This window comes from Malaclemys terrapin, chromosome 16 (assembly GCF_027887155.1).
Source record: "Malaclemys terrapin pileata isolate rMalTer1 chromosome 16, rMalTer1.hap1, whole genome shotgun sequence".
In the NCBI taxonomy this organism is placed as follows: Eukaryota; Metazoa; Chordata; order Testudines; family Emydidae; genus Malaclemys; species Malaclemys terrapin.
In genome coordinates, this window is record NC_071520.1 from 4,131,258 (window position 1) to 4,155,697 (window position 24,440).

Sequence of the window (24,440 nt, forward strand, 5' to 3'; positions counted from 1 at the left end):
CTACCGCTCTAGGGGTGCAGTGGGAAGGGGCCCCGGCCCTGGCTTCTCCAGAGAGCATGCCAGCCACCCTGCAGGTGGGGCACCTGCCCCGGGGGCATGAGAGCTGGTGCAAGGCTGCCTCTCCGCTCCCCCTTCTGGGGTAATGGGCTGGCGGGGTCCTCCTGAAACCTGACTGAGCTGGGGGTGGGGATGCCTGGCAAAGCGCTCCAGTGCCAGTCAGGCTCTGTGCCCACGGGTGGGTGAATGGCTCAAGTCCTCACTCTGCTCCTGTCTCCCCTTCCAGAGCCTGCGCGGGAGCAGCCCTTCCAGAGAGCCAACTCGGTGCGGGAGCGCGTTCGCAAGTTCACCTCGGACTCCCTGGCCCAGCCTGGTCCCAGGTCCTGCAGCCAGAAGTGGGAGAGCCCTGGCAAAGGCTCCTGGGTCCTGCAGCAGCAGCTCCTGCGTCCCCAGGGTGCCTGTGGTTCCCAGGCGGCCAGTGCCCAGCGCACAGCAGACTTACCCAGTGGTCCTCGGTGCGGACTCAGCCCGGCGCCACCAGGCCATGCTGCCCTCCGGGGAGCCAAGGAGGGCTCAGGGGGCCCCCCAGCCAGCAGCCGTGCAGAGCACCACACCTCCTCCTCAGAGGCACAGGCTGCGATGGCCGGGGGCCCAGCCTGCCCTAAAGAGGAGGGCAGCTCTGTGGGGAGGAGCCAGGCTGGCCAATCACAGGGCGGCCGGCTGACGTCCCCCCAGAGGCCCATTGAAAATGCCGAGGGAAGCTCGTCCGGCACAGAGGAGCCTGGTGCCCAGCACGCAGCCTCTCTGCCCAGCTGCCCGGCCCAGCCCCAGCCTCCTGCCTGCGGCACCAAGGCCAGCGCCAGGGACGAGGACACCATGAAAACGCTCTTCACCATCGAGATCAAGGATGGCAGGGCCCAGCCCGTGAGCAACCGCATCGTGGGCGTGCCAGGCAGCCAGCGGGCAGGTAGGTTCCACAGCGGCTGTGGCGGCAGGGCTGAGCTGCCGACGTGTGGGTCCCACGGCTCTGCTCCTGGGAGAGGTGCGAGCAAAGGGCAGCCGCTCCTGAGCGTGCCCAGGTGGGGCCGGCTCTGCAGCCAGGCGGGGGTGCAGCCTCGCCCGGCTATCACGCTAAGATGCCTTTGAGCAGCTGCCCCATGGTTCCCCCTCTCCCCAGGCGGATCAGTGGGGCTCACGGGAAACTAGCAGAGCCTTGACCTGCTCTTGGAGTTGGGCTGTATGGCCCCAGGGCTGGCTGCCCCCGGTCCCAGCCAGGGGAGTGTCGGGTCCAGCCAAAGGGCTGTGGGACACTCCCCGGACATTGGGTCCTCACCCCCAGGCCTGCCCCGGAGCTGGGAGCGCCTCGGCTCGCTGTGGGTGCCCAGGGGCCTCAGTCCCTCACTGTGAAGTAGGCAGGTCCCCTGCTGGGGAATCTGGGTTTCCTATGGGGGAATCCCCTGACTCTGGGCCCGCCCTATGCAGAGGCCAGCTGTGCCATCAGCAGGGGTGGGCTGTGCTCTGCATGGTGAGCCCTGGCGCTGGGGGAATGGGCTCTGTGAGGGTGGGGGACAGTTGTGGGGGCAGGGGTAGGTCTGAGCCCTGTGTGGCTCTTTGGGGTGTGCATGTTGTGGGGGCCTGGCGAGGCGCTGGGCTAGCCGCGGCCGATGCTGGCTGGCCCCAGCTGTCTGTCAGCCTCGACTCTCCTGCCTCCCATCCTAGAGCTGACCCTGGGGCTGCGGAGCTCACCCATCCGGATCAGCAGCAGCAGCACCGCTAGCGGCACCGGCAGGGTCAGCACAGCCAGCAAGGTGAGCCTCCCCCGCTCCCCCCCCCCCCCCCACGGGCCTGGGGAAGAGCCGGGCCTGGCTGCACACGAGGGATCTGCTGCCCCTGCAGGCGTCTGAGTCCTGCCCTGCCACACTCTATGCCCCCACCTGGGCACCTTGCGCCCGGTGCAGGCTGTCCGGGGTGGGGGGGGGGGCGGCGCTTTACCAGCGCAGTGCCCTGCGCAAGGGAAGGATGCTTCAGCCCTTGAGCCGGCAGGTGCGGGAGTTTGCCAGCCCTGGCTGGCTGGGTCTGGGGCACAGAGCAGGTGCCAGGAACTGGGGGGCTCAGGCTGTGCGAATGGGGTGGGGAGGGAAGCAAGTCCCTGGGCCTCCACTGGCTCTGCTGTGAAACCAGATCCTGCCTCAGCCTGGCTATGGGCCCCGCGGCTCCCGGCTGGGATTGGGCCAGGCCTGTCCCCAGCCCTCTAGCGTGTTTGCCGAGTCGGCTGCGGGGGCCTTGCCACTGAGCCCAGCGAGTACCTGGTGGGGAGCTGTCACAGCTGCCCCCCCTGGTGGCCAGGTCAGAGCAGTGTTACGCCGGGAGTTCTGTGATGGTGTGGTCTGTGTGGGGAGTGTCCCCCCATCCCCCCCACACCCTCTGGAGATCCTGGCCTCACTCTGGGGTCACATGGGGCCGAGTGACCCCATGAGCCACGGGACAGGACCCCAGAGCCCTCGCAGAGTACGGGGTGGTACCTCGCTGGGCACAGCAAGGAGCCGCCTGGGCCGGACCCTGCCCATCATGGCTCCGGAGGGGGATTCTTGGGAAGGACTGGAAAACGTACCCCTTCTCCCTTGCCTTCCTTTTCCAAGGGTGGCCCTTGGAGCTGGGATTCCTGCGTGTGTACCAGGCGTGTGACCCGGGGAGGGGATGGCGTGTGCGTGAGGGGTGGCCCTTGGAGCTGAGTCAGCGAAGGGAAACATACAGCTGGGCGTGCGCCCCAGAGGGAGGCAGGCGTGTGCAGCTGGACATGTCCCTGGGAGGGGCGGCGGGCAGGCACGTGCCCCCAAGTAGGAAGAGAGGGGAGGGAGTGGGCGCGTGTGGCCGGGCGCGTGCCCCCAAGTGGGAAGAGAGGGGAGGGAGTGGGCGCGTGTGGCCGGGCGCGTGCCCCCAAGTGGGAAGAGAGGGGAGGGAGTGGGCGCGTGTGGCCGGGACCTGAGCTGGCCGGGCATGGTTGGCACTCTTGGCCATGTAAGGTAATACAGAGCACTCAGGCATGTTGCAGTGTTTAGGAAAAACAAAGGCATCAGGGCCAGACTGCAGTGGCTGTGGGGCCCAGGATGACACCAGGCCTGGCACGTGCCCCCGTGGGTGGCGCCCCCTTGTGGCAGGAGTCTCTGCATCTCCCCTTCCCCAGGAGGTGCAGCACCAGAGTCCTGTCCCACAAGACCCCTGGAGCTGGAGGAGGGGCTGAGCCGGCCTGGCCCTCCCCAGGGTACATGAGGCACCTCTGGCTGAGTCTGCAGCTCTCGGCCGCTCTGTGCCCAGGTCCCCGCGGGGGCCACACTCGGGGGGGCTCCCTGCAGGAGTAGCCACCACCCCGCAGCCCTGGTGTTCCTGAGCCCTACCCTGAGGGAGCAGCGGGGGGCTGTGGGTCAGCATTGAGGGGCATCTGCAGGGCAGACTGGGGGAGGAGGGCAGCACCTCCGTGGGAGCCGCGCACTCAGCAGGGACAGCTCTTGCTGGGTGTGTGTGTGGGGGGGAGGGTGGCTTCTCCCACACTAATGAGCTAACGCGGCCCCGTGGCCCGGCTGTGGTGCGAGCTGCCCGTCAGCTCTCATTAAGGTATTAGTGTGGAGGGCACGGAGCTGGGTCTGCCCGGTGGGAGAGCGCAGCTGCCAGGTGGGCGCCGAGACTGTCCGCAGGGGAGAGGGGCAGGAGGAGCAGCCCACAACCTCTTCCAGGTACGGGTGGCCACGGGCATGGAGTGCGCTGTGGGGCTGGCAGGTGCTTGGGTGGGGGGCCAAGGGGACCATGCTCTCAGGTGTCCATGCGGAGGGTGAGCAGTGTGGCTGCTGGGGGGGTGGGGGTGCTTTATTCCAGGGGCCCCTGCGGAGGGCGCTGCGTGCTCCTGGGCCCTAGAGGGGGCAGGCTGAGGGTGGGCGCGTCACTCCTGCTGCCACTTGCTGCCTGGGAACCTGATCTGCCTGGCTGATGTTTTATTTACCAGCCGTGCCAGGTGCTCATGGGAGCTCAGCGCCCCCCAGGTGAGCTGGTGTTGGAGCAGAGTCAGCAGTGGGGCTGGAGCTGCCTGCTCGGAGCCCCCGGTGGGGGGGCAGCAGCTGGTGGGGAGTGGCCTGTGACGCAGAGAGGTTTGGCTCCGGTGGATGGAGCAGGCCGGACGGGAACAGGGTCCCTGCCAACGCTGGCACTGGGCTGTGCACACCGAGGCCATGGGGAGGGAGGGCCCAGGGTGAAGATGGGACCCCCTGAGGACCCCCAAGCAGAACAGGCAGCCCTGCCCCAGAGGAAATCCTGCCCCTATGGCCCATGGAGGGTAGGGGAGCCTGGCCTGGGCCTGCAGCCACCTCCTGTCTGTGCATTGTGCTCTCTGCCCCCAGGCTGGGCAGCGCCGGCCCAGATGGAGGCCTCCCCTCCTGCGGGTGAGATCCATGCACAGGGATGCTGATGCAGGGCTGAGGGGCTGGCACTGTCAGGGCGCGGGACGGGAGCTGGGTGCACTGCCTGGACGGGCATGGGTGGCACTGGGAGGCTGCCCCTCCCCAAAGGAACTGCAGGGCTGTGTGCTGAGGGCCCTGCCTCCCCCTCCTTAGGGTGTGGGGAGGGGACGCTAGTGCTGGCCTTTGAGAGCTGGGGTGCAGGGGGTGGCACTGCTGGGGCTGGTCTGGGTGAGTTACAGACAGGTGACGGGGCCAGCATGGCAGAGGCTGGGGGAGTGTGATGGGGATCGGCATGGCGGGGGCTGGGCTGGGGGAGGTGTACTGAGGGAGCAGCACGGTGGGGGCTGGGTGTGTGGGGTGGCGGGAGGCATGGCGGGGCTGGGGGGGTAGGGTGGCGGGAGGCATGGCGAGGGTTGGGAGAGGTGGGGGGTGTACTGGGACAGTGGCATGGCGGGGGCTGGGGGGGTGGTGGTGGTGAGGGCAGCATGGCGGGGGCTGAGGGAGTGTGGTGGGGGTGGCATGGCAGGGGCTGGGCTGAGGGAAGTGGGGGGTGTACTGAGGGAGCAGCATGGCGGGGGCTGGGTGTGTGGGGTGGGGGGCAGCAAGGCAGGGGCTGGGCTGAGGGAGGTGGGGGGTGTACTGAGGGAGCAGCATGGCGGGGGCTGGGTGTATGGGGTAGGGGGTGGCATGGCGGGGGCTGGCCTGCTCTATCCAAGCCCCTTTCTACCCAGCAGAGCTTTGGTTGACCCTTTCCCCCATTTGCTGAGGGCGAGCCCTCGGGGGGGGGCAGCTCAGGGGGAGCCCGGGCTGAGTGTGGGGGTGGGGAGGCAGGTGGCTTGCACATGAGCATGTCCTAGTGCCGCCGCGCCCCCCCTCCCCCCCCCCCAGCTTGGCCACCTGGCCCGAGTCCATCACTGGGCTGCGCTGGGAACTGTCCCAAGTTCAGCACCTCCCCACCCGGCTCCTGTGTCGGCCCCTCTGCCAGGCCCCAGCCTGTGGATAAGAATAGCCAGGCTGAACACAAAGGCCTGCTGGTGGAGCCCAGCCCTGGGGAGGGGCAACGCCCAAGAGCCCCTATAAAGGGCTGGGAGCGTGCAGAGCCCACCGCCCGGAGCTGGCAGTGAGAGGGGCTTGACCACACGGTGTCTTGCCCCGGGAGCCTGCGGCGTGGCAGCCAGAGTCCCCGCCGTGCCCGCGTCCCATCCCCAGCCAGCACCATGCCGGGGGTGCACCTCCCCAGCCTTGACAATGCCCGGGAGGCATCGGTGGAGGAGATCCAGCTGGACCTCCAGGCCTTCCAGCTGGCCACCGAGAGGCGCCTGGAGGAGGCACTACAGCAGTTGCAGCCCCTGGCCAGCGCCCTCAATGACTTGAAGGAGGAGCACCTGGTGCTGCGGGCCGAGCAGGCGCGCCTCGGCCGGCAGCTGGAGGTGCTAGCGCTCTGGCTGGGAGCCCAGGATCTGGAGGAGAAGGACCCCAGCACCCTCTTCCTGGAGGCACAAGATCCCTGTGCCCACTTTGCGGGCACCGAGGAGCCCAGCAGCCCCGTGGCCCATCCACCCACCTTCTCCAGCACCCGCAGGCAGTCATCTGTGCACCTCTCCAGGAGCAACAGCTTCGTGAGTGTGCAGGCTCCAGGCAGGGGAAGGCGGGGTGGCAGGCCCACTCCCTCCAGTGGATGGCTTCCCTGAGAGCCCATCCCATGGGCAGCGTTGGCTGGCTAGGTCTTGGGTCTGGGGGAAGGAGGCAGGGGTGGGCAGATGTTGCTGGGCAGAAGCCCTGGTCTGCCCCTGCTGGCTGGTCTGAAAATCTACTCTGGGTGCCCAGTGCCGGCCCCCCCGCTGGGGCCAGGGCAGGCGGCCGGCTTGGAGCTGCCTGGGCGAGGCCCCTATCGGCCCTTCCCCAAGCCTTGGCCCCTGGGCAAAGGGAAGCTGTTCCTGCGGTGGGGGAGCCCCAGAGCAGGCGCGTTTTCACGGGGGATTAGCTGGGGCTGGGGCAGGAGATTACAGCTGGGGGTTGCTGGGGGAGACCTGTGCCAGCCGAGGCTCCCATCTCCTGGAGCCAATCCAGGCCGCCTGCCTTGCATTGCTGACGTGCCATCTGGAGCAGCCTGTTGTGCTGGGCGTTTGTTTGCAGGGACAGCTGGCCTGGGGTCTCCTTACGCCAGCTCCGAGCCTAGCCAGGGAGCTGCGCCCTCCCGCGGGTGCTGGGGCAGCGTCAGAGCTGCTTGCTGCCGGGCGTCGCTGTGAGCGGGATCTCCCCTGGCTGCTGGGCAGGGAGGCGCATGGGCCGCCTGGATCTGGGTGTGGCCCCTGAGCACCAGGGCTAGTCGGGCCGCTGTGCGCACAGCCCAGCGGGCCCGGCTGACAACGCGTTCGGCCCTGCCCTAGGCTTGGTTCCTCCCATCGCTGCCTGCCTACCACCAGCCCCAGCCGCAGAGGCCAGCTTCCTGCTAAGGGCGCTGCGCATCTGGTCCGCCCCTGCCCCAAGGGCTGCTGGGAAATCCCAGCCCTTGGTCCCCTGGTGTTTTAGCCAAAGACAACTGACCCCCAGCGAGCCGCTGGGCAGAGTGAGAGAGGCTGCGCTGCCCGCCGTCACGCCCAGAGGGCAGCTGTGCTGTATATGTTGGCATGCCAGGGGGGCACCCTGCTCCAACTGTCCCTTCTCAGCCCCTCAGCCGGCCTGCGCCAGGGTGCCCGGGCCCTGCTGCTCTGCCGGGGGGTGCGAATGGAGCCAAGCAGGTGTGGGCTCAGCCCCCGTCCGCAGGCCTTTGTGGTGCTATTTTGGGCCTGGCCGGCTGGCCGGGCTGCATTCGTTGGGGGTCGTGTTGACAAGGAGCCGGCACCACCTGATTGTTCAGAAGGGGCTGGGCTTGCCTCGTTGCCAGGGCAGCTCCTGATCCCCAGGCCAGGAGCCTCTTTCCGATAAGCCCCTTAATCTCCTGGAAATCCTGGGCTGGAGCTAGAGGCGTCCATGGTGCCTGCTGCCCAGCCCACCCGCCGGCCCGGGCAGCCCCCCTGCTCGCTGGGTGTAGCTGGGCTGCCGGACGCGTAGACTCACTGCTGCTGAGCTCGCATGGGCTGCTTGGACCCTCGTGCCTGTGCTAAGGTTGCCGGTAGCCCTGTTCCCGGCTCTTCCGTTCCTCTTGCAGGGTTCTGCGGGCCCTTTGAGGCGGAGAGCAGGAGTTGTGAGGGTAGGGAAGGAATCGCCCGCCTGCAGGAGCAGCACGTCTGCCCCGGGCTCTGGTGGTGTGGGGTGATGGAGCCACCGGATCGGAGCTAGGGCCAGCTTTGGAACAGCGTCTGGGAGGAACCCTTCCATGGGCCAGATCCCCGGCATCTCTCACTTCCTCCAGGGGAAGCCACGCGGCTTCACCACCTCCTTAGACTGGACCTCTGGGCCTGCTCCACCCCGTGAGCTCCGGTCAGCGAGTCCTGCTGAGACAGCCGAGGGGGACTTGTCCGCTCTTGGGGGATGCGTGCACCTCGTCCAGCTTGTGCAGTGACACTCAAAGTATTGTCAAGCCAGTCGGGTTTGTTAGTCACAGGATGCCCTTAGGGCAGCCCAGAGGAATGAGGGGTAAAGCATCATCCTTTCGGGGTCGCCCTGTGCCCAGCCAAGCTGTAGTGAACTCTGGCTCTCCATCCATCTGACCTTGGTCCAAATCCTCGACTGCCACTAGCAGCCAACACTTGTCCCCCAGCTCACACCTCTCCGGACCCCTGTTTCTGGGCTGGGAAATGCTGGGCAGCCCCCTTGCTGAGAGGTGGGGAAGTCCATGTGCCTCTGGGTCCTTGCTTGCTCGGTGTCAGCGTCTGGGTAATTGGATCTGCTGTTGTGTTCTCCAGAGCACCACTGAACTTGGGCCTAAGGGTCAGACAGCTAGGCCACACCCGTATCTGTCTCTTCGCCTGCCCAGAGTGCAAACAGCCCTTTTCCACCTGCTAGTGACAATCCAGCACAGAGGGGAAACCGAGGCACAAACTGATCTGAAAGTATTACAAAAAATTCCTGCTTTGTCACATGTGGCTCAGTGACAGAAGCCCAGGACTGGGAGGTAGGACTCCTGGGTTCTATTCCCTGCTCCCGCCCTGGCCTGCTGGGTGACCTCGGGTCAGTCACGTCCCCTCTGCGTGTGGAGATGGTCAGGGCTGCCCCCAACACAGCTCTACTTATGGAACGCTGGAGGGGTTAGCGGGGATGGTGGGGCTGGGTAAGGGCAGGACGGTTCAGCCTGTCGTGTGGGCGTAGAGGATTGGCAGACAGAGCCTCTGCTGGGCTTGCTGGTACGGCCCGGTTCGATGGGTAGTGGGAGCAGGGCAGATGGTCAGGCAGTGGCATTGGCAACTCAGTAGGTGGCGCTCTTCCCTCTCATCAGCCCCTAGCTAATACCCAGCCTGGCGCTGAGGGCACGGTAGTGCTGGGGTGTAAAACCAAGTCCTCGGCTGCTTGTGGGCATGCGCCCCGGCACGTCTTCCCAGGGCTGGGCGCTGGGGCTGTCGACTGGAGCTGCTCTCCCTGTGGGGCTGGGGGATGTATGCGTGGCCCTCGGCAGGGCAGGGCGCTCTGCAGCTGGGAGGTTCTCCACATAGGCCCCTCTTGTCGCAGATGGAGGCGGAGCTGGTGGAGCGGCCCCAGGTGCCGGTTCCAGAGCCGGAGCTGCCCAATGGGATGGAGAAGGCCCAGGCGAGGGAGCCGGAGAAGAGAAACAAGCTGAGCGCTGAGGAGCTGAGCAGGATCGAGGAGGAGGACGTGCTGGATAAGATGGTACGTTGAGCCGGGCTGTGGCGTAGGTTTGAGGGGGCAGTGGGGTTTTGGGGGTGGCTGTGGGGCAGGGTGGGAGGTGAGGCTGCAGTGGAGCTTGGGGGGCAGGGTGCAGGTGAGGCTGCGGTGGGGTCTGGGGAGTGGCTGGGTGGCAGGGCGGGAGGATGAGGCCGTGGTGGAGTTTGGAGCAGGGTGGGAGTGAGGCCACTGTGGGGCAGGGTGGGAGGTGAGGCTGCGGTGGAGTTTGGGGGTGCCTGGGGGGCAGGGTGGGAGGTGAGGCCTCAGTGGGGTCTGGGTGGTGGCTGGGGGGCAGGGGGTGAGGCCGCGGTTGCTGAGGTTGCTGGTGTCGCACTTGCCTTGGCAGCTGGACCAGACGTCGGACTTTGAGGAGCGCCGGCTGATCCGCTCTGCCATGCGGGAGCTGCGTCAGAGGAAGAGAGGTAGCTGCCTGTGGCTCCCCAGGGGTTGGTGGCTGGGGGAGCTGGGGGGGTTGGCACCTTGAACCTGGCAGCAGGCTGGCAGGGCCATGGAATGGAAGCAGCAGAGGTGGGTCAGGGAGCCAGGAGCCGTGCTACCGAAACCTGAGCTGGCCTGGGGATGTCTGGGTCCTGCCCCAGGGAGGGGCTCGGTGAGGCAGGCAGGCTCTGTAGCCTTTGTGGATCATTGTGTGCGAGTGTCCCCAGTGCCATAGCCCTGGAGCCATCTGGCATGGCAGCATCCTGGGCGAGGGCAGCAGGGGCCTGGCTGGAGAACAGCCCCATCCCTCCTGCCGTGTCTCCAGCTCTCAGTCTGGGCAAGGAGTTCCCCACGGGGCCCTGACTCCTGGACGTGTTGCGGAGGATGGACTGGGCAGGGACTGGGCACCCCAGAGATGCTGTGGTGGCTCCATGCCGGGCAGCATCCATCACCCCCGGTGCCCTCATCTCCGCGTTAATGCCGTCCCCCGCGTGCATTTGCAGAGCAGCGAGACAAGGAGCGGGGCCAGCGGCTGGAGGAGGTGAAGAGCCAGGCCGCAGCGGGGAAGACAGGCCATGCCACCGAGACCACCACCCGGCAGAGCGCCCAGTCGGCTGATGGCTCGGCCCGCCACACGCTCACCAAAACTGAGCACCTCGTCCAGTCCAGTAAGGGCCCTGCAAGGCCACTGGGCGCTACCGCTTGGTCTCACAGCCTGGTCCCACTCTGTGCCACCCTGGCACGGGCCATCTCTGCTGTTCTCTGCTCTGCCACCCTGGCAGGGTCCGTCTCTGCTGTTCTCTGCTCTGCCACCCTGGCACAGGGTCCGTCTCTGCTGTTCTCTGCTCTGCCACCCTGGCACGGGCCATCTCTGCTGTTCTCTGCTCTGCCATCTTGGTACGGGCCATCTCTGCTGTTCTCTTCTCTGCCACCCCGGCACAGGGCCCATCGCTGCTGTTCTCTTCTCCGTCACCCTGACTCGGCCTGTCTCTGCTGATCTCTTCTCTGCCACCCTGGCATGGGCCCGTCTCTGGGTGCCTGCCAGTCTCTGCTGGCCTCTTCTCTATCATCTCCCAATGCGTGGCCCCTGCTCTTGGAGTCTCTCTCTGTTTCTCTGTCCTTCGCCGCCCCCATGCCGACGGTGCTTGGCTGCCTGGGCTTCACTCTGAAAAAGGGTCCCTGGGCCCAGGCGCTCCAGGACAGCTGGCAGCCGTGGGGCCTGGCTCCCCAGCGCTGACCTGCTCTGCCTTGCCAAGAGTCTGCTGGGCTCTGGAGGCGCGCCTCTGTGCCAAGAATCGCCTGCTCCCCGGGGGCTCCAGGGACCTGCCAGCAGCGCTGTGGCCACTGTGGACCTGGGGCACAGGATTACACGCACCATGGGGAGCCCCCAGTGAGCCTGGCCCACAGCATGGCCGGCATGGAGCCTTTGGGGCAGCCAAGGGTCTGTAACAGGGCCCGGCCCCCTGTTAAAGCTGGGCCTCCCACTGGCTGGCTGGAGCCATCCCTGGCCCTGCCTGTCCATTCCTGCGCTTCCTCTACCTGCCAGCAGCTGCTGCCCAGGCTGGTATGAGCTCAGGCAGCCAGGCCCTCCAGCATGCCTTGCCCAGGGGGCTCTGCCAGCAGGGAGGGCTCCCATCCAGGGCTGGGACTCTTCTCTACCCCATCGGCCTGTGTGCTCTGCCCTCAGCTGCACCAGCTGCCTACACCCTGGCTCTTACGGTTCCTTCCTGGTGTCACCGGCCTTCTCAGGCATACAAGGATGCTTGGCCACGTGGGCCCTTCCACCAGGTGCTCTGGCGCTTGGCCAGGCCCGGCTCCGGCTGGGTGGCGCTCTCCTCAGACAAACCTGCCCTGGCTTCCTACTGCCTTTGCTCCTTTCGTCCCCTGCCACGGGCCTGTTCTCTCCTGTCTCCGGACTGAGGCAGAGCCTTCTCTGCATCTCCTGCCGTCAGGCCGGGCCTCCCTGCCTCTTTCTGCCCCGTACTCTGTTGCCTTTGGAGCCCATTGGCCTGGCCTGGCCTGGCCTTCGCGGGATGCGCTGGCCTCACTCAGCTGCCTCTCTGCAGCCACGCCGGCTCTCTGGCCCTGCCCTCTCCAGGGGCAGGTGCTCTAGGTGTTGGCCTCGCCCCACCCTGGCTGATCCTTTTGTCTTTTCCTCCCTTTGCAGAAGACGGCACCAAAACCTCCCGGATGACAACAGTGGAGTCGAGCTACACAAAGAGATCGGACAGTAAGGGCCCTTTGCCCCACTCCTGGCCTCTTTCCTGCCACCTGGTGGCAATTCCCCCTTCCTCTGGGGGCACTTGCTTGCCCGTTGGCACTGGGCGCTCAGCCCTGGAGCGGGGGGAGGGGCAGCCACTTGCCCATTGGCGCTGGGCCCTGGTGGAAGCAGGCTGCGGCGCCTCTGGGCAGCGCCAGGCACAGGGAAAAGGCAGCTACTACTACCTCCCTCACCAGTGCCTGAGGTTCTTCTCCTTGCCTCTGCAGATGGCAGCACGTTTGTCCAGACCAAATCCTCCTACAGCTCCTCGTCCAAGAAGGTGGGCAGGTGAGTGACACCCTGCTGAATGGGCAGTGCCCTCTGGGGAGAGGTGGAGAAAGGCATGGCAGCTCCGTGTGTGCCGCCCGAGTTCCTTGGGCCACTTGTGCCACCCATGGACACCAGCAGGGGGGACAGGCCTCTACTCACTGTATTTGGGTGTCCCCAAGGGTCAGCGACCTTGGCTACCCTCCACCCCCCCCAAGGCAGCTGCTGTCGCCTAGCCTGCTACGTGTCCTTCCAGCAGCCGCCACGGGGTGTCAGCCTTTGGGGTCTTGTGATGTCTCCACGTGGCTGAGTGCGGGGAGAACCCGGGGCCTGTCACTCGGGGATCTCTGAGCACTGTGCAGACCCCACTGATTTAAGGCTCCCACAACCCTGAATGGTGTCGTCCCTGCCACACAAAGGCAGATTCTCTCCTGGCTTGGGGGGCCCCATTGAGACCTTTGGGCCTGCAACTGAGTCTGGGGAGCTGCAGCTGCTCCTTGGTCCCCCCTGCACCCCCTCTCTGGGGTGCTGTTGGGACCTGGCTGAACAGAGACTCCCTCCCATGCTGAGTCTCTCCCTCCCCCAGCATCTTTGACCGCGAGGACGAGAGCAGCTCGCGCCAGGGCAGTCTGGCCGCTCTGGAGCGGCGCCAGGCCGAGAAGAAGAAGGAGCTGCTGAAGGCTCAGATTCTGCCCAAGACATCGGCCACACAGGCGCGGAAGGCCATGATCGAGAAGCTGGAGAAGGAGAGCGGGAGGTGAGGGTGCTGGGTGCGGCCGGGGCAGGGTTGGGCTGGGTTGGGCCAGTGCTGTGGGCAGTTGACCAACATGCTCTGTGTGTGCTCCCTGCAGCCCCTCAAGCCCGGCCATGTCGCGGGTGGCCGTGCAGCGCTCCTCCAGCTTCGGCGTCCCCAACGCCAACAGCATCAAGCAGATGTTGCTGGACTGGTGCAGAGCGAAGACCCGGGGCTACGAGGTCAGTGCCCCCCTTCCCCTGCAGCTCCTGGCCAGGCTGGGCCCACTCTCTGCCCCCCATCCTCCGGGGCTAGGGTTGCCAGGTCTGGAACACGCAGTCGAAAAGGGACCCTGAAGACTCCAGTCTGCACCGCTGACCAGGCTGTTAAAAATCTGGTTGACGGTGGTGCCAGTGCAGTGGAGCTGCCTGGCTCCCGGAAGCGGCCGGCATGTCCTGCCTGCTCCTGGGCGAAGGGGCAGCCGGGGGGCTCTGTGCGCTGCCCCTGCCTGCAGGTGCCGACTCTGCAGTTCCCATTGGCTGGGAACCGTGGCCAATGGGAGCTGCGGGGGCTCCGAGCCACCTGGCCCCTCTGCCTAGGAGCAGGAGGGATGTGCCGGCTGCTGCCCAGAGCCCACATCTGGAACCCCTCCTGGACCCCCAGAGCCCCCTCCTGGACCCCAAACCCCCTCATCCCTGGCCCCATCCCAGAGCCCGCACCCCCTCCCGCAGCCCTCACCCCAACCACCTGCCTCAGCCCAGAGCCCCCTCCTGCACCGTGAACCCCTCATCCCTGGCCCCACCCCAGAGCCTGCACCCCCAGCCGGAGCCCACAGCCCTTCTCACACCCCAACCCCTTCCCTGGTGAAAATGAGTAGGTGAGCGAGAGTGGGTGAGAGCAAGTGACAAGAGGGAGGGTGGATGGAGTGAGTGGGGGCAGGGCCTTGGGGAAGGGGTGGGGCAAGGGTGTTCAGTTTTCTACAATTAGAAAGTTGGCAACCCTAGCAGCAGGTCCTACTCGCCCCCACCCTCCTTCCACTACAGGTCCTGGCCAGGCTGGGCTCTCCTTTCCCCTCCCCTTCACCCCGGTTCTTGGCTGGGTCAGGCCCTAGTCCTCACCCTGCTCCCCCATCCCCTTTGGCTCTTGGCCAGGGCCTGCTCTCCTCCCGGCCTGTAGCCGGGCTGGGGCCTGCTCCCTCTCCTGACCCTGCCTCTGCCCCACAGCACGTGGACATCCAGAACTTCTCCTCCAGCTGGAGCGACGGCATGGCCTTCTGCGCCCTCGTCCACAACTTCTTCCCCGAGGCCTTCGACTACACACAGCTGACGCCCCAGAACCGCCGCCGCAACTTTGAGGTGGCCTTCTCCTCGGCAGAGTACGTAGCCCTCCCGCTGCGCAATGCGGGCCGGGGCTGGGGCCCTTCCCGCTCTGCTGTCTCAGGAGCATGGCACTGCCCTGCTAAGTGCCCCTAGGGCTGCCTCTCCTGCGAGCTGAGCTGGCTCCCTGCTGCCCTGCCACGTGCTTGGGGCTCTCCGGCCGGCTCTGCTGTTCCCAGCATGCCGTGCGTGGCTGCTCTGGCCTGACCCTGGGCAAAGCGACGTCCGTGCAGGTGCACAGGAAGCCAACGCAGCCCAGTGCTCAGTGCAGAGATGTTGGGCCAAACCCTCGGAGCCCTGAGCATCGCTGAGATGGCCCCGGAGCAGCCTTCGCGAGGGACTGAATGATTCCCCAGAGAGCTCCTTGCCCATAACCGGCAGCCGCTGCCCGCCACGCCACTGAGCACCGACAGTGGCCGGCCTTCCCTGGCTAACCCTGGGCGCACGGAGCCCCTTCCCCTGCCACCGTCCCCCTCTTCTAACTGCTTGAACGCGGGAGGAAAACCTGCAGGCCGAGGCCCCTCAAGCTGCCTGGGGCTTGCCTGGCGACGAGTGGGGAGGGGATGGCAAGGCTGGCGGGGGCCGGGGTGCAGTGCAGCGCTGCAGCCCAGGCAGCGTGGGGCTGAGTCCCGCCCCGGGGGCTGGGCCGCTATTGCAGCTTCCTGAGCTCCCCCTTTTCGCTTCTGGTTTCCTGGGGCGCTGAGATAAGGGAGCGGGTCCAGCTGGAGGCTGTGTCAGCCCCTCTCCTTCCTTCTGTCTCTCCATCCATTCATCCACCTATCCCTCCTTCCCTTCAGCGGCCGGCTGCACCCTTGCGGAGCCAGAGGCAGTGTTTCCACAGGCTGGGGGCGTGTGGGGATGTGATCTGAGTTCCCTTGGCCCGTGCAGGCTGCCCTGCCGGGGCTGACGTCTGGGGGCCAGGAGGCCCCAGAGGGCGCGTGGGTGTCAGCTCCCCAGGCCCGCGCGCTCTTCTGTCTAGTCCGCACAGGGTACAGCGAGCGGTGGTGTGCGGGGTGCGTGTGCCTGGGACTTCCGCCTTCCTGTTAATTATGCCTTTTGCCTTAACGGGGACCGGTGCGTGGACCATGAGAGCAATCGATCCCTCCAGCCTGGAAGCCAGGTGGCCCTTCCCCTTCCTCCCCCTCCGGCCCTCGGTGAGCTTCTTGCACCGATTCCAAGCGGAGCCAGGCGAGGAGGGAGCCGGGCCTTCCCCTCTGCCACCCCATCTATATACGCAGCTATATAGAGAGCCGCTCCGCTCTGGAATCCGCTCCTCAACCGCTGGTTGGCGCCAGAGCACTTCACTCCCTTCCTCTCCTCCTCCTCCTCCTCTGTCTCCCTCTGTTCTTCCTCCTCACGCTGGACCTCACACTCCCGCACCTCTGTCTCCCCCGGCTGTGCTCGTGTAGCCCCGATTCCTGTTAGTCTCACAGTGCCAGTAGTGCAGCGGTACCCGGGAATGCGCACCCTCCTCAGAGCATGTGTGAACTGGAGCGTTGTTATGGCCCAGGGGAATGTGAATTGGATTGATACGTTTCTCTTGTTCTCTCTCTTCCCCCCCCCCCCCACCCCCTCCCCGACTGGGCTGTGATCACTCGCTCCCCCTTTCCCCCCGCCCCCAGGAAGCACGCAGACTGTCCGCAGTTGCTGGACGTGGAGGACATGGTCCGGATGCGCGAGCCGGATTGGAAGTGTGTGTACACATACATTCAGGAGTTCTATCGCTGCCTGGTCCAGAAGGGGCTGGTCAAAACCAAAAAATCGTAGCCTATTTACACCCCCGGGAGCGATGGTGAGAATCTTCCTCTCAATCTACCGCCCAGCCCCGGCTCGGAGGGGGCAGCGAGGGGCCTGGCTGCGCTGTGCTGAGTTGGGGGCTAGCGGGCAGGGCAGGGGTGAGCCTGGTAATGCCCAGGTGCAGCTGTGCAGTAGGTCAGGGGAGGGGGGTGAGTCCTGCCATCCATGGGGTGGGGGTCTGGGGGGCACACTCCTCTTCCCAGAGAGCAGGCCAGAAGTCAGTGCGCCAAGGGGCAGAGCACTGTTAGCCAGACTGACTCTGACCTGAAACACTGCCCGAGTGTCAGCGTCTAGAAGGGGGCCTGGGGAGGGGACCAGGTCATCGCCCCCCAGCACCGCGCTCGGGCTGAGCCACAGCCTTGGCCCCCGCCAGGCGGAGGGGCGCCCTGACGAGATTTCCCTCCCCAGCTCTCTGAGCCCGGGATGTGGGGCACGGGGGGCTGTTCTGAACTGCTGCTTTAATTACACCTCTCCCTGGGCCGCAGCCGCCTGCTGCTGGATCGAGGGCTGGCAGCGCGACTCCTGCAGCCCTTCCCGCCCCACTGCTCGTGCTGGTAGGGCCAGGGGGCTAGTGAACTCCTGGGCCTGGTGCTTCCTCCGTCTGTGTCCCGCCAGAGCAGCCTTCTCGCCCCAGGCGCCCGCTCCCAGCCTTGTGCCGCAGGCCGGCGAGGCTGAGCCGGGGTTCAGGCGAGGTGAGCCAGCCCTCCCACTGCAAGGTGCCTCCTCGTCATATATGGGCAGGCGATGGGAGCAGGGAGCCTGGAAAGTGTGACTCAGGCACGTCCATCATGCTGCTCCTTGTTAGTGTTTGGGCCTGTCTGGGGGCATCTCTGCTCCCGCTGGAGCCTCCCCCGGCCCGCGGGCCCCGCACGCTGCAGGCTCAGCTATGCCTTTATAAGGGCAGGGATTCTCCTGAGGCTGCCTGGAGCTTTTCCATCACGAACCCAGCCGGACCGGTGCCGCGGGGCGGAGGGAGCCAGCTGCCAGGGGCTGCATTTCCAGAGGGGCTGGAACCCAAGGGGAGCAGCAGCTGCTGGCCGGGGGCACCTGGGCTCCAAGCCCCCCAGAGCCAGTAGGGCCCCCGAGGCTGGAGATGTCACGGCAGTGATTGCCCACTCTGCTGCAGTGCAGGACTCAGTACAGCGAAAGAACCATTCGGGGCCTAGGCCCGGAGCAGGAGGGGTCGGCATCGGCCCAGCTGTGTGGGAGGGGAGCTGCAGGGCAGAGGGTCTCTGGGGTAGTTAAGTGGGCAGGGCTGGAGGGGCAGAAGCCCTTACCTCCCCTACCCCCGGTGCTCTGTGCTGAATGTCCTGAGCGGTGCTGGTACTGCCCAGCAGACCTAGTGCCAGTCTTGGCTCTCACATCCCCTCTCCATGCCCATGCTGCTGGAAGCAAGCAGGCACTGTTGGGGGAGGGGTGCAGGGTAATGCCTGCCCCATCTTGGCACTTTCAGCCAAATGCCTGGACGCCGCTGGGCCAGCGAGCCCCTTTCACTCCCAGCGCCAGTGGTCCTGGCAGGAGCGCCGAGCCGGGTGTGACGGGGCTGGGTACTGCGTGTGCACCGAGCGTGTACAGGGGCTAGGCCAGGTGGGCGGGGCTGAGCCCTCCCTGGGTGCAGATCAGCAGGTGTTGGCGAGAGCAGGAGGCGGGGGGGGAAGCTCCGCGTGCAGGGCTGGGGGGTTCACCTGCGGGTACCCAGCTGGCTGCGGTGTCCCTGGCTGAGGGGGAGCCGGGCTGCTGTAGCTGGGCGCAGTAGTGAGCAGCAGCTCCCAGCTGTTCTGTCGCAGGCTAGCATCCGTTCACTTCATGTGCCAGCACTGCAGGCTCCGAGTCCGTCACAACTGCCCCCACCTGCCTTACCGCCCCGCCGTGCCCAGGCGCCCTGGGCTGGGAGAATAACACCCTGCAAGGGGTGCACACTTGGCGTCAGCAGCAAACGGCTGCTGGCTGGAGCTCTGCCACGGCTCGCTGAGAGACCCTGGGCAAGTGGTGCTTCGGTTTCCCCACCTGCAGAGGTGGGAGGATGCTGAAGGGGCTAATCAGTAGCGGGGCAGCACGTGGAGCTCCCTGGCTGGAAGGCTGCTGAGTGATCTCAGCCCTGCACCATGCAGGCCGAGGGGGAGCTGGGAGGGGACTGAGACTCCCTCTAAGGCACCGTGGGGCTGAGCTTGAGGGAGGGCACTGGTGCAGGGGAGAGGTACTCTATTGCCAGCAGGAGGCACTCCCCTGCCTCTGAGGGGAGTCAGGCATGGGGTCTCTGAGGCCCTGGGGGCAGGCCCCTCCCCCTGCCAGCCTCGGTGGGGGGCATTTCCTGCTCTGGGCTCTGCCCCGGGCCTGAGCAGCGCAGGGAAGGCCTGGCTCCTAGGAAATCAGCCACGTGCTGGTAGGAAGCCTGCGCCAGGCACCGTGACTGTGATCAGCTGGGCTTGGCCTCAGCCCCGGCCAGGGAGCTGGCTGGGCCAAGCACCATGGTGGTGGCATGGGCCAGACTCTCCCAGCCTACACGCAGCACCATTGCTGCTCAGTGCCCGGACAGATGGGGGGGTGGGGTGGGGTCTTCTGCATGATGGGGCTGTTTCCCAGTGAGTTGGGGGTCCTGGGTGCTGGCTACACCCCAGTCTGCTGCTGTACCCGCAGCTGCCACCACCGGGGGCTGTTCCTGCCTGCTGCCAGGCGTCTCCCCAGCCTGCTGCGCCCGGTGCCCAGGCCTGTTCAGCAGAAGGGGCTGATGGCTGGGGGCAGAGGGATCCTTCGTCCCCCTCCAGCACTTCCACGCAGGGATCGCTCAGCGCTTTACAGGCACGAGCTGCCTCAGCCCTGGGCCCTCGGTCTCACCCCAGCCCCTGCTGGGCCAGCCGGCCGCTCTGGGGGTCTGTGCCAGAACTGGGGAGGGGGATGCTGGCTCCAGGCTTGTGCTCACCCCACCAGCCCTTGCTCCCTCTGCAGTTGGGATGTCCCTGAATGTGCGGCTCTCCCCTGAGCGCGAGCTGGGCAAGGCCTGGCACCGGGTTACCAGCTCCACTCCTTCAGGCTCGTCCCTCTCCCCCCTCCTGTGCACCAGGCTGCTGTTCTCTGCTGGGGGGCTTGGCATTGCTGCAGAGCTCCAGTGCATCCCCTGCTACTGCTCCATGATTTAGCCAGCTGCCCCTTTAAAATCCACTCCCCCCCTTCCAGTCCCAGGTAGCAGAGCCTGGCCAGCCAGCATGGGGCTCAGGGGAGCCTCCACCTCCCCTTTCCTGCACTGTTTGCAACAGCTGCGGTGGCCCTGGGGCTCGTGCCAATGGCTCCCAGCAGAATCTGCCTCTGGGAGCCTGCGCTGGAGCTCTGGGCCAACAGGGTCCTGCTGGGCAGGGAGTCTGGGCCATGCCCGGCCTGGGCTGCCCCCCACCCACTGCTACAATAACATCTGTCTCTGCTGCAGCTTCCCCTGCACCCACTCCTGGGGAGGTGGTGGGTGCTTTGTGCCCCTGGGGCAGGCGAGGGGCTGGTACAACACTAGCAATCCTGCTCCAGAGGTTAACCCTTTCTTGTGCTGTGGCCCAGACCCCCAGCACTGCACCCAGAGCTTCCATGATGCTGCTGAAGGTGGGTCTGGCAGGCACCCCAGGGGCTCAGCCCTGAGCCTTTCACCATCTCCCCTGCAGAGCAGCCCTCCAGGGGAAGGAGGTGAGGTGCCCCCTACGAGGGGCGCGGCTTGGCTGGGTTCCAGGCCTGGCACCCTGGCCAGTGCCTGGTCGGCTCGTCTGCTCTTGGCAGCGTTTGGCTGAGTGTAGCCTGGGGGATCGTGTTTGGGTCGTAGCTGCGCCTCCGCTCCCTTTGCAGCCCCAGTTCTCTTTGCTCCCGGCGCGGTTTCTGCCCCGGCTGCTCGCAGGGAGTTAATACACCATAACCGTGCCCCTCTCTGCTTTGGCCACGGTGCAGCACAGGAACTACAGCTCCCAGCATGCATTGCCTCCCCTGGTGCTGGGACCTGTAGTCTCCCTGGGCCTCACCTTGATTGGCTGCCCGTGGGCCCTGGGCAGCTCTGGGGTAGCATTTCTCACCCTTGCCCCATTGGCATGGGGTGTGCTGGCAGGGCCGTCCCTCCTGCTCTGGGAAGGACGGCACAGGAGCTGTTGGCGGGTGGAGCCCAGGCAGGCCTGTGCCAGGAGCTGCTGTGTGCCAGGCCAGGCTGGCGCTGTCATCCCTGGGGGAAGCTGCAAAACCAGGCTCCTGCTTCCTTCCACTCTGCGTCTGCCCTGGGGCTGGCTCGGGGGGCAGGGCTGGGTATTTCTTGGGGGGGGTGAGCCAGAGCAGGTCGCAGCTGAGCTGTTCAGTGGGGCGTGCAGCGTGGCACAAGGGCCAAGGACTGAATGGGCTCTGGGTGCTGACCAGCCCTGGAGGGACCTGGGTGGGCTCCGGGGGAGGTGTGGCAATGTGGGATGTGCCTCTGCCCATGCAGTGCCTAGACTGCCCATCTGCACCCACTCACTCCCCTAGCTTGTATCCCAGCCAGGCTTAAAATCCCCTGCTGTTAGGCCAGGGGCGAGCCTCAGCCCAGGGCTGATGGAGTTGTCACCTCTGCCTGGGGAGCTGTAAGGAAATTGGTTTCTCGGGCCTGGGCGGGGAGGGGAGTCTGCCAAGGCAGGAGCGTGCCCATTCGCCCCAGGCTCAGGCACTGTGGCCTGCCTGGCGCACAGCCCCGCGGGCAGCCAGTTCGCAATCAGGAGTGTTAGGGAGCAGAGCGGCAGCCTCGTCAGCCACTGGGGGCCTGCCTGGGTTGCTCCAACACCGCCAGTTGACGGCCAGAGCTGGGGAAGGGTTGGGGCGGGCAAGCAGTGCCTGCTGCTGTTGGAGGCCTTGGGCTACCCTGGGCCTGACCCTGCGATCTGCCCAAGCCCTCGGCCGTGAGGCTGGGAGTTGAGGGCATTAGCAGGATCAGGCCCTTTGCCCGGGGCACCTGCCGTGATGGCGGTGGTATGATTGTGCACATTGGGGGGGGGGCACTGTGATGGGCTGGGCCTGTGGGGAAAGGAGCTCGCCCATCCCGGGGCGAAGGGGCCCTGGTGGCAGGGTTCTCAGCATGCCATTGGCGGCAGGGGGGGAGGGGACGGGGGATTGAGGGAGCACAGGGAGGAGGAGGCTCTTGTGGGGAGAGAAGGTGAGTCCTGCGGTGTGTGGGGTCAGGGGCTCATGCAACGTCTGCCCTTCTGGGTGCCTGCTGCCCCATTCCTGGCACTGGAGCTGAAGCTGCAGGCTGCCCCGTTCCTGTCAGAGGGGCCAGGCAAGGGAGGAGGCTGCCATGGGACTCAAGGACTTAGGACAGTGACAGGGGAGGGGGGACACTTCGGCTCCCCAGCCGGGCAGTGTGGGGGGCAGTCTCCTTTCTCTGGGCACATCCCAGGAACAGGTTAACACACAGGCTGAGGGCATGGCCCCTCTGGGCACCACGGGCTGGAAGCAAGCGGAGAGGCCAGGGGGATGTGGGATGGCCTGGGGCTCTGTGAGGGCAGCTGCATTCAAGTCAGGACCAAGGTTTAAAGGCAACAGGCACTAGCCCTGGCCCCACAGCTGAGTGGGAGGCCCCGGGAGCCAGGCAGCTGAGGCAAGCGGGCCTGGGGCTGCCTCAAGCTCAGGGGGAGAGGGGCAGGGATGTGGGAGAGGGGGCAAGGAGGGCTATGAGGAGAGAGAGCGGGATATGTGGCAGGTGCCAGCTGTGGGGGTGATGGGGCCAAGTGCCTGGCTGGCTGGTGAGAGCCCAGGGGCCGGGCAGTGGGTTGTGTGGGCAGGCCCAAGGAGAAGCTGCGCTGGTGGGCACCCCACCTGCCTGGGCGTGCGTTTGTCCGAGATGTTTAACTGAAGGGAGAGGCTGATGCACCCGGGTTACCCATGCCAGCTGGGCCTAGCGGGCTGCTGGTTGTGGAGGGAGCCCTGGGTGGTGGGCTAGTGCATCTGGGCGGGAGGCCATGCAGGATGTGAGCAAGGCCTGGTGCTTGGGGGCTGGGACCGGGGAGGGGCTGGGGGGGGTTTCTGCTGGGGGGGGTTGGGTGTGCGGTGGGGGCCGTGGGGGCTCTTGGCAGGGCAGGGGCTGACCTGCAGGAGGCAGTCGTGCCCGTGGCTCATTGCCCTCTACCCGCAGGATGCTGGTTGACTGCATGCCCCTGGTGGAGGTGGAAGACATGATGATCATGGGGAAGAGGCCAGACTCCAAGTGCGTCTTCACCTACGTGCAGTCCCTCTACAACCACCTGCGGCGCCATGAGTTACGCTTGCGGCAGAAAGAGTTCTAGAGCCCCCTCCCCGTCCTGCCCCTGCTGCCCTGGGCACGGCTGCAGCGTGAATAGACTCCTGCTGCCCTCCTGCAGGGACCCAGGTGTGCAGAGGGGGGCTGCCCGCCCCCAGCAGACCTGCCCAGCCACCGGGCTGCCCTGAGGGGCCTGGGTGAGGCCGAGAGACTGGCCCTGCACTGTCTGTGCTCTGCCCCCTCTGTCCATGCTACGAGCTCCCTCCAGCTGCTCCTCTGCCTCATGGCAAACTGAGTCCCCATGGTCCCGGCCTGGTCCCCCTGCCAGCTTGGCTCTCACCCCCCTGCCCTGTGCTTTATATAGTATTGGTTTAAGTTATTCATGTTAAAGGAATTGTTTTTATGCTGTGCAATACCCCCCCCCCCCCGCCCCCGGGCTGGGAGAGCCCTGTGTACGTCTCAGGCTGGCTGTGGGGCCAAGGCCCTGCCCTCTCTGGCTGTGGCCCTGGGCGCCGCCTGGTGCTGTAGACACCTGGCCCAGGGCCTTGTCGCTGGAGTTAGGTGGGCAGGTGAGGGAGCGGCCTGGGTCTCTGGATGCAGCATACGTGGGGGGTGGGGTTCTCTGTCCTCGGGGGGAGGTGCCCTCCAGAAGGATGCTGCTCACGCTCCTGCTTGCAGCCCTCTCCCTTGGCAACTTCCACGCTCAGCCCTGTGCCCACCCCGGGGGGCAGTTCCCCCATTGGCACGCTGCTGCCTGCTGCTCACCCCCACCCCCAGGAGGCACTGCCATTGCTGGGACCTACAGCCCCTTTGCCCTGGGGAGCTGGACTGGAACCTGGTGAGGGGGTGGGCTCCTGGGGCACAGGCCCTTCCCAGTGGGGCAGCCCCCTGGGGCTTGGCTTGGTACCTCCCACTTGATTCCCAGTCCTCCAACCTGACTCTGGGCCCTTTGCACTCAAGTGCCACTAGCCGATTGTGTAACCATTTCTACACCTGCATAGACACTTGTATCACCACCAGCCCGACAATAAAGTTTCTGTTATACAGGGCCTGGCCGCTGCTCCTTGTGTGACAAACTGGGACTGTTTCCTCTGAATACTGTGTGGGTGCCTCAGTTTTCCCCATGCATTTCTTAAGTCTCTAGGGGGTGAGATTGTTGCAGAGCAAAGGGCAGTGCACATAAATGGCCGGCACTCTGTCTCCTGGCAACTAATGGCCGGGGCCCTTCACCCCTGCAAGGAGCTAGCTAAAGGTGTTAGAGACCAAAGGAATCAGGTGACCTCCTGGCCCGGGGAAAGGAACAAAGCAGAAGAGGAGGGGCTGGAAGAAGAGTCAGTTTCGAGCTGGCTGGGAAATGGAGGGGAACCCAGCTGGGGATCAGGCTTCCCAACAGGGCTGTGGTGTCCCTGGGACCCCCAAGATGGACCTACCTGAGGGGGTCCTGTTGTCTGTACCTGCAAGACCTGCCTTGGGCTGTGTTCTAGTCATCTAAATAAACCTGCTTTACTGGCGGGCTGAGAGTCCGGGTGGGTCACAGGAAGCCGGGGGTGCAGGGCCTTGTCACCCCTGGGTGGGCAGAGGGCTGCCTGCTGGCTATGGTAATGCAGTGGGGCCCTTTTCCCACTGCCCTGGTGCTGCAGGCTGCCCTGGTTAGCGCTGCTACCCTCCCATTGCCGGGGGTCAGGGGAGGCATGGGGCGTGCATACTATGTGCCTCCCTCTCCTTTAGGGGAAGGGCCCTGCGTTCTCTCACCTGCAGCTCTGCCCCCTTCTGGCCTGGCCAGCTCCCTTCCCTGCCAGCAGGCACTGTGGCCAGCTCCAGTCCCTCGGCCCTGCTCCCCTCTCCACCACCAGCTCACCTGTTATGGTTGCAGCCCCCCAGCCGGTGGGCTCATGGAGCAGAGCTAGGCCCTACCCCCTATTTTCCACCCCCAACCCCGTGGCTATGGCTGCAAAGTGGATCCCCGTGGGCTGAGAGCCTCCCGGAACAACCAGCAGGGCTGGAGCCTAGGGGAGGAGGCAGATGGGCCTGTCCCCTGCCCTCTTGGTGTCCCTGGGCCAGGTTCCTGCAGGGGCCAGGTGTGAGGGATGGGGGGCAGCTGCAGCCTGGCTTCAGGAGA

At 66.0% G+C, this 24,440-nt stretch overlaps 1 protein-coding gene across 5 annotated transcripts in view; it reads left to right on the forward strand.

The window, feature by feature from the left end:
* Window positions 1-23,370, forward strand: part of SMTN (smoothelin) — a 56,000-nt gene extending 32,630 nt beyond the window's left edge. For 3 of the 5 annotated variants that reach the window (XM_054006225.1, XM_054006222.1, XM_054006224.1), the window contains 11 exons: window positions 284-964; window positions 1,717-1,805; window positions 9,054-9,212; window positions 9,574-9,649; window positions 10,169-10,333; window positions 11,833-11,895; window positions 12,153-12,213; window positions 12,779-12,949; window positions 13,044-13,167; window positions 14,149-14,300; window positions 22,217-23,370. In XM_054006225.1, coding sequence (XP_053862200.1) covers window positions 284-964; window positions 1,717-1,805; window positions 9,054-9,212; window positions 9,574-9,649; window positions 10,169-10,333; window positions 11,833-11,895; window positions 12,153-12,213; window positions 12,779-12,949; window positions 13,044-13,167; window positions 14,149-14,300; window positions 22,217-22,367 — 1,892 coding nt within the window. In that variant the 3' untranslated portion in view covers window positions 22,368-23,370. Of the gene's footprint in view, window positions 1-283; window positions 965-1,716; window positions 1,806-9,053; window positions 9,213-9,573; window positions 9,650-10,168; window positions 10,334-11,832; window positions 11,896-12,152; window positions 12,214-12,778; window positions 12,950-13,043; window positions 13,168-14,148; window positions 14,301-15,923; window positions 16,094-22,216 lie in introns of all 5 variants that reach the window. The other 2 variants (XM_054006223.1, XM_054006227.1) reach the window with 2 other exon arrangements.
* Window positions 23,371-24,440: the final 1,070 nt, after the last annotated feature.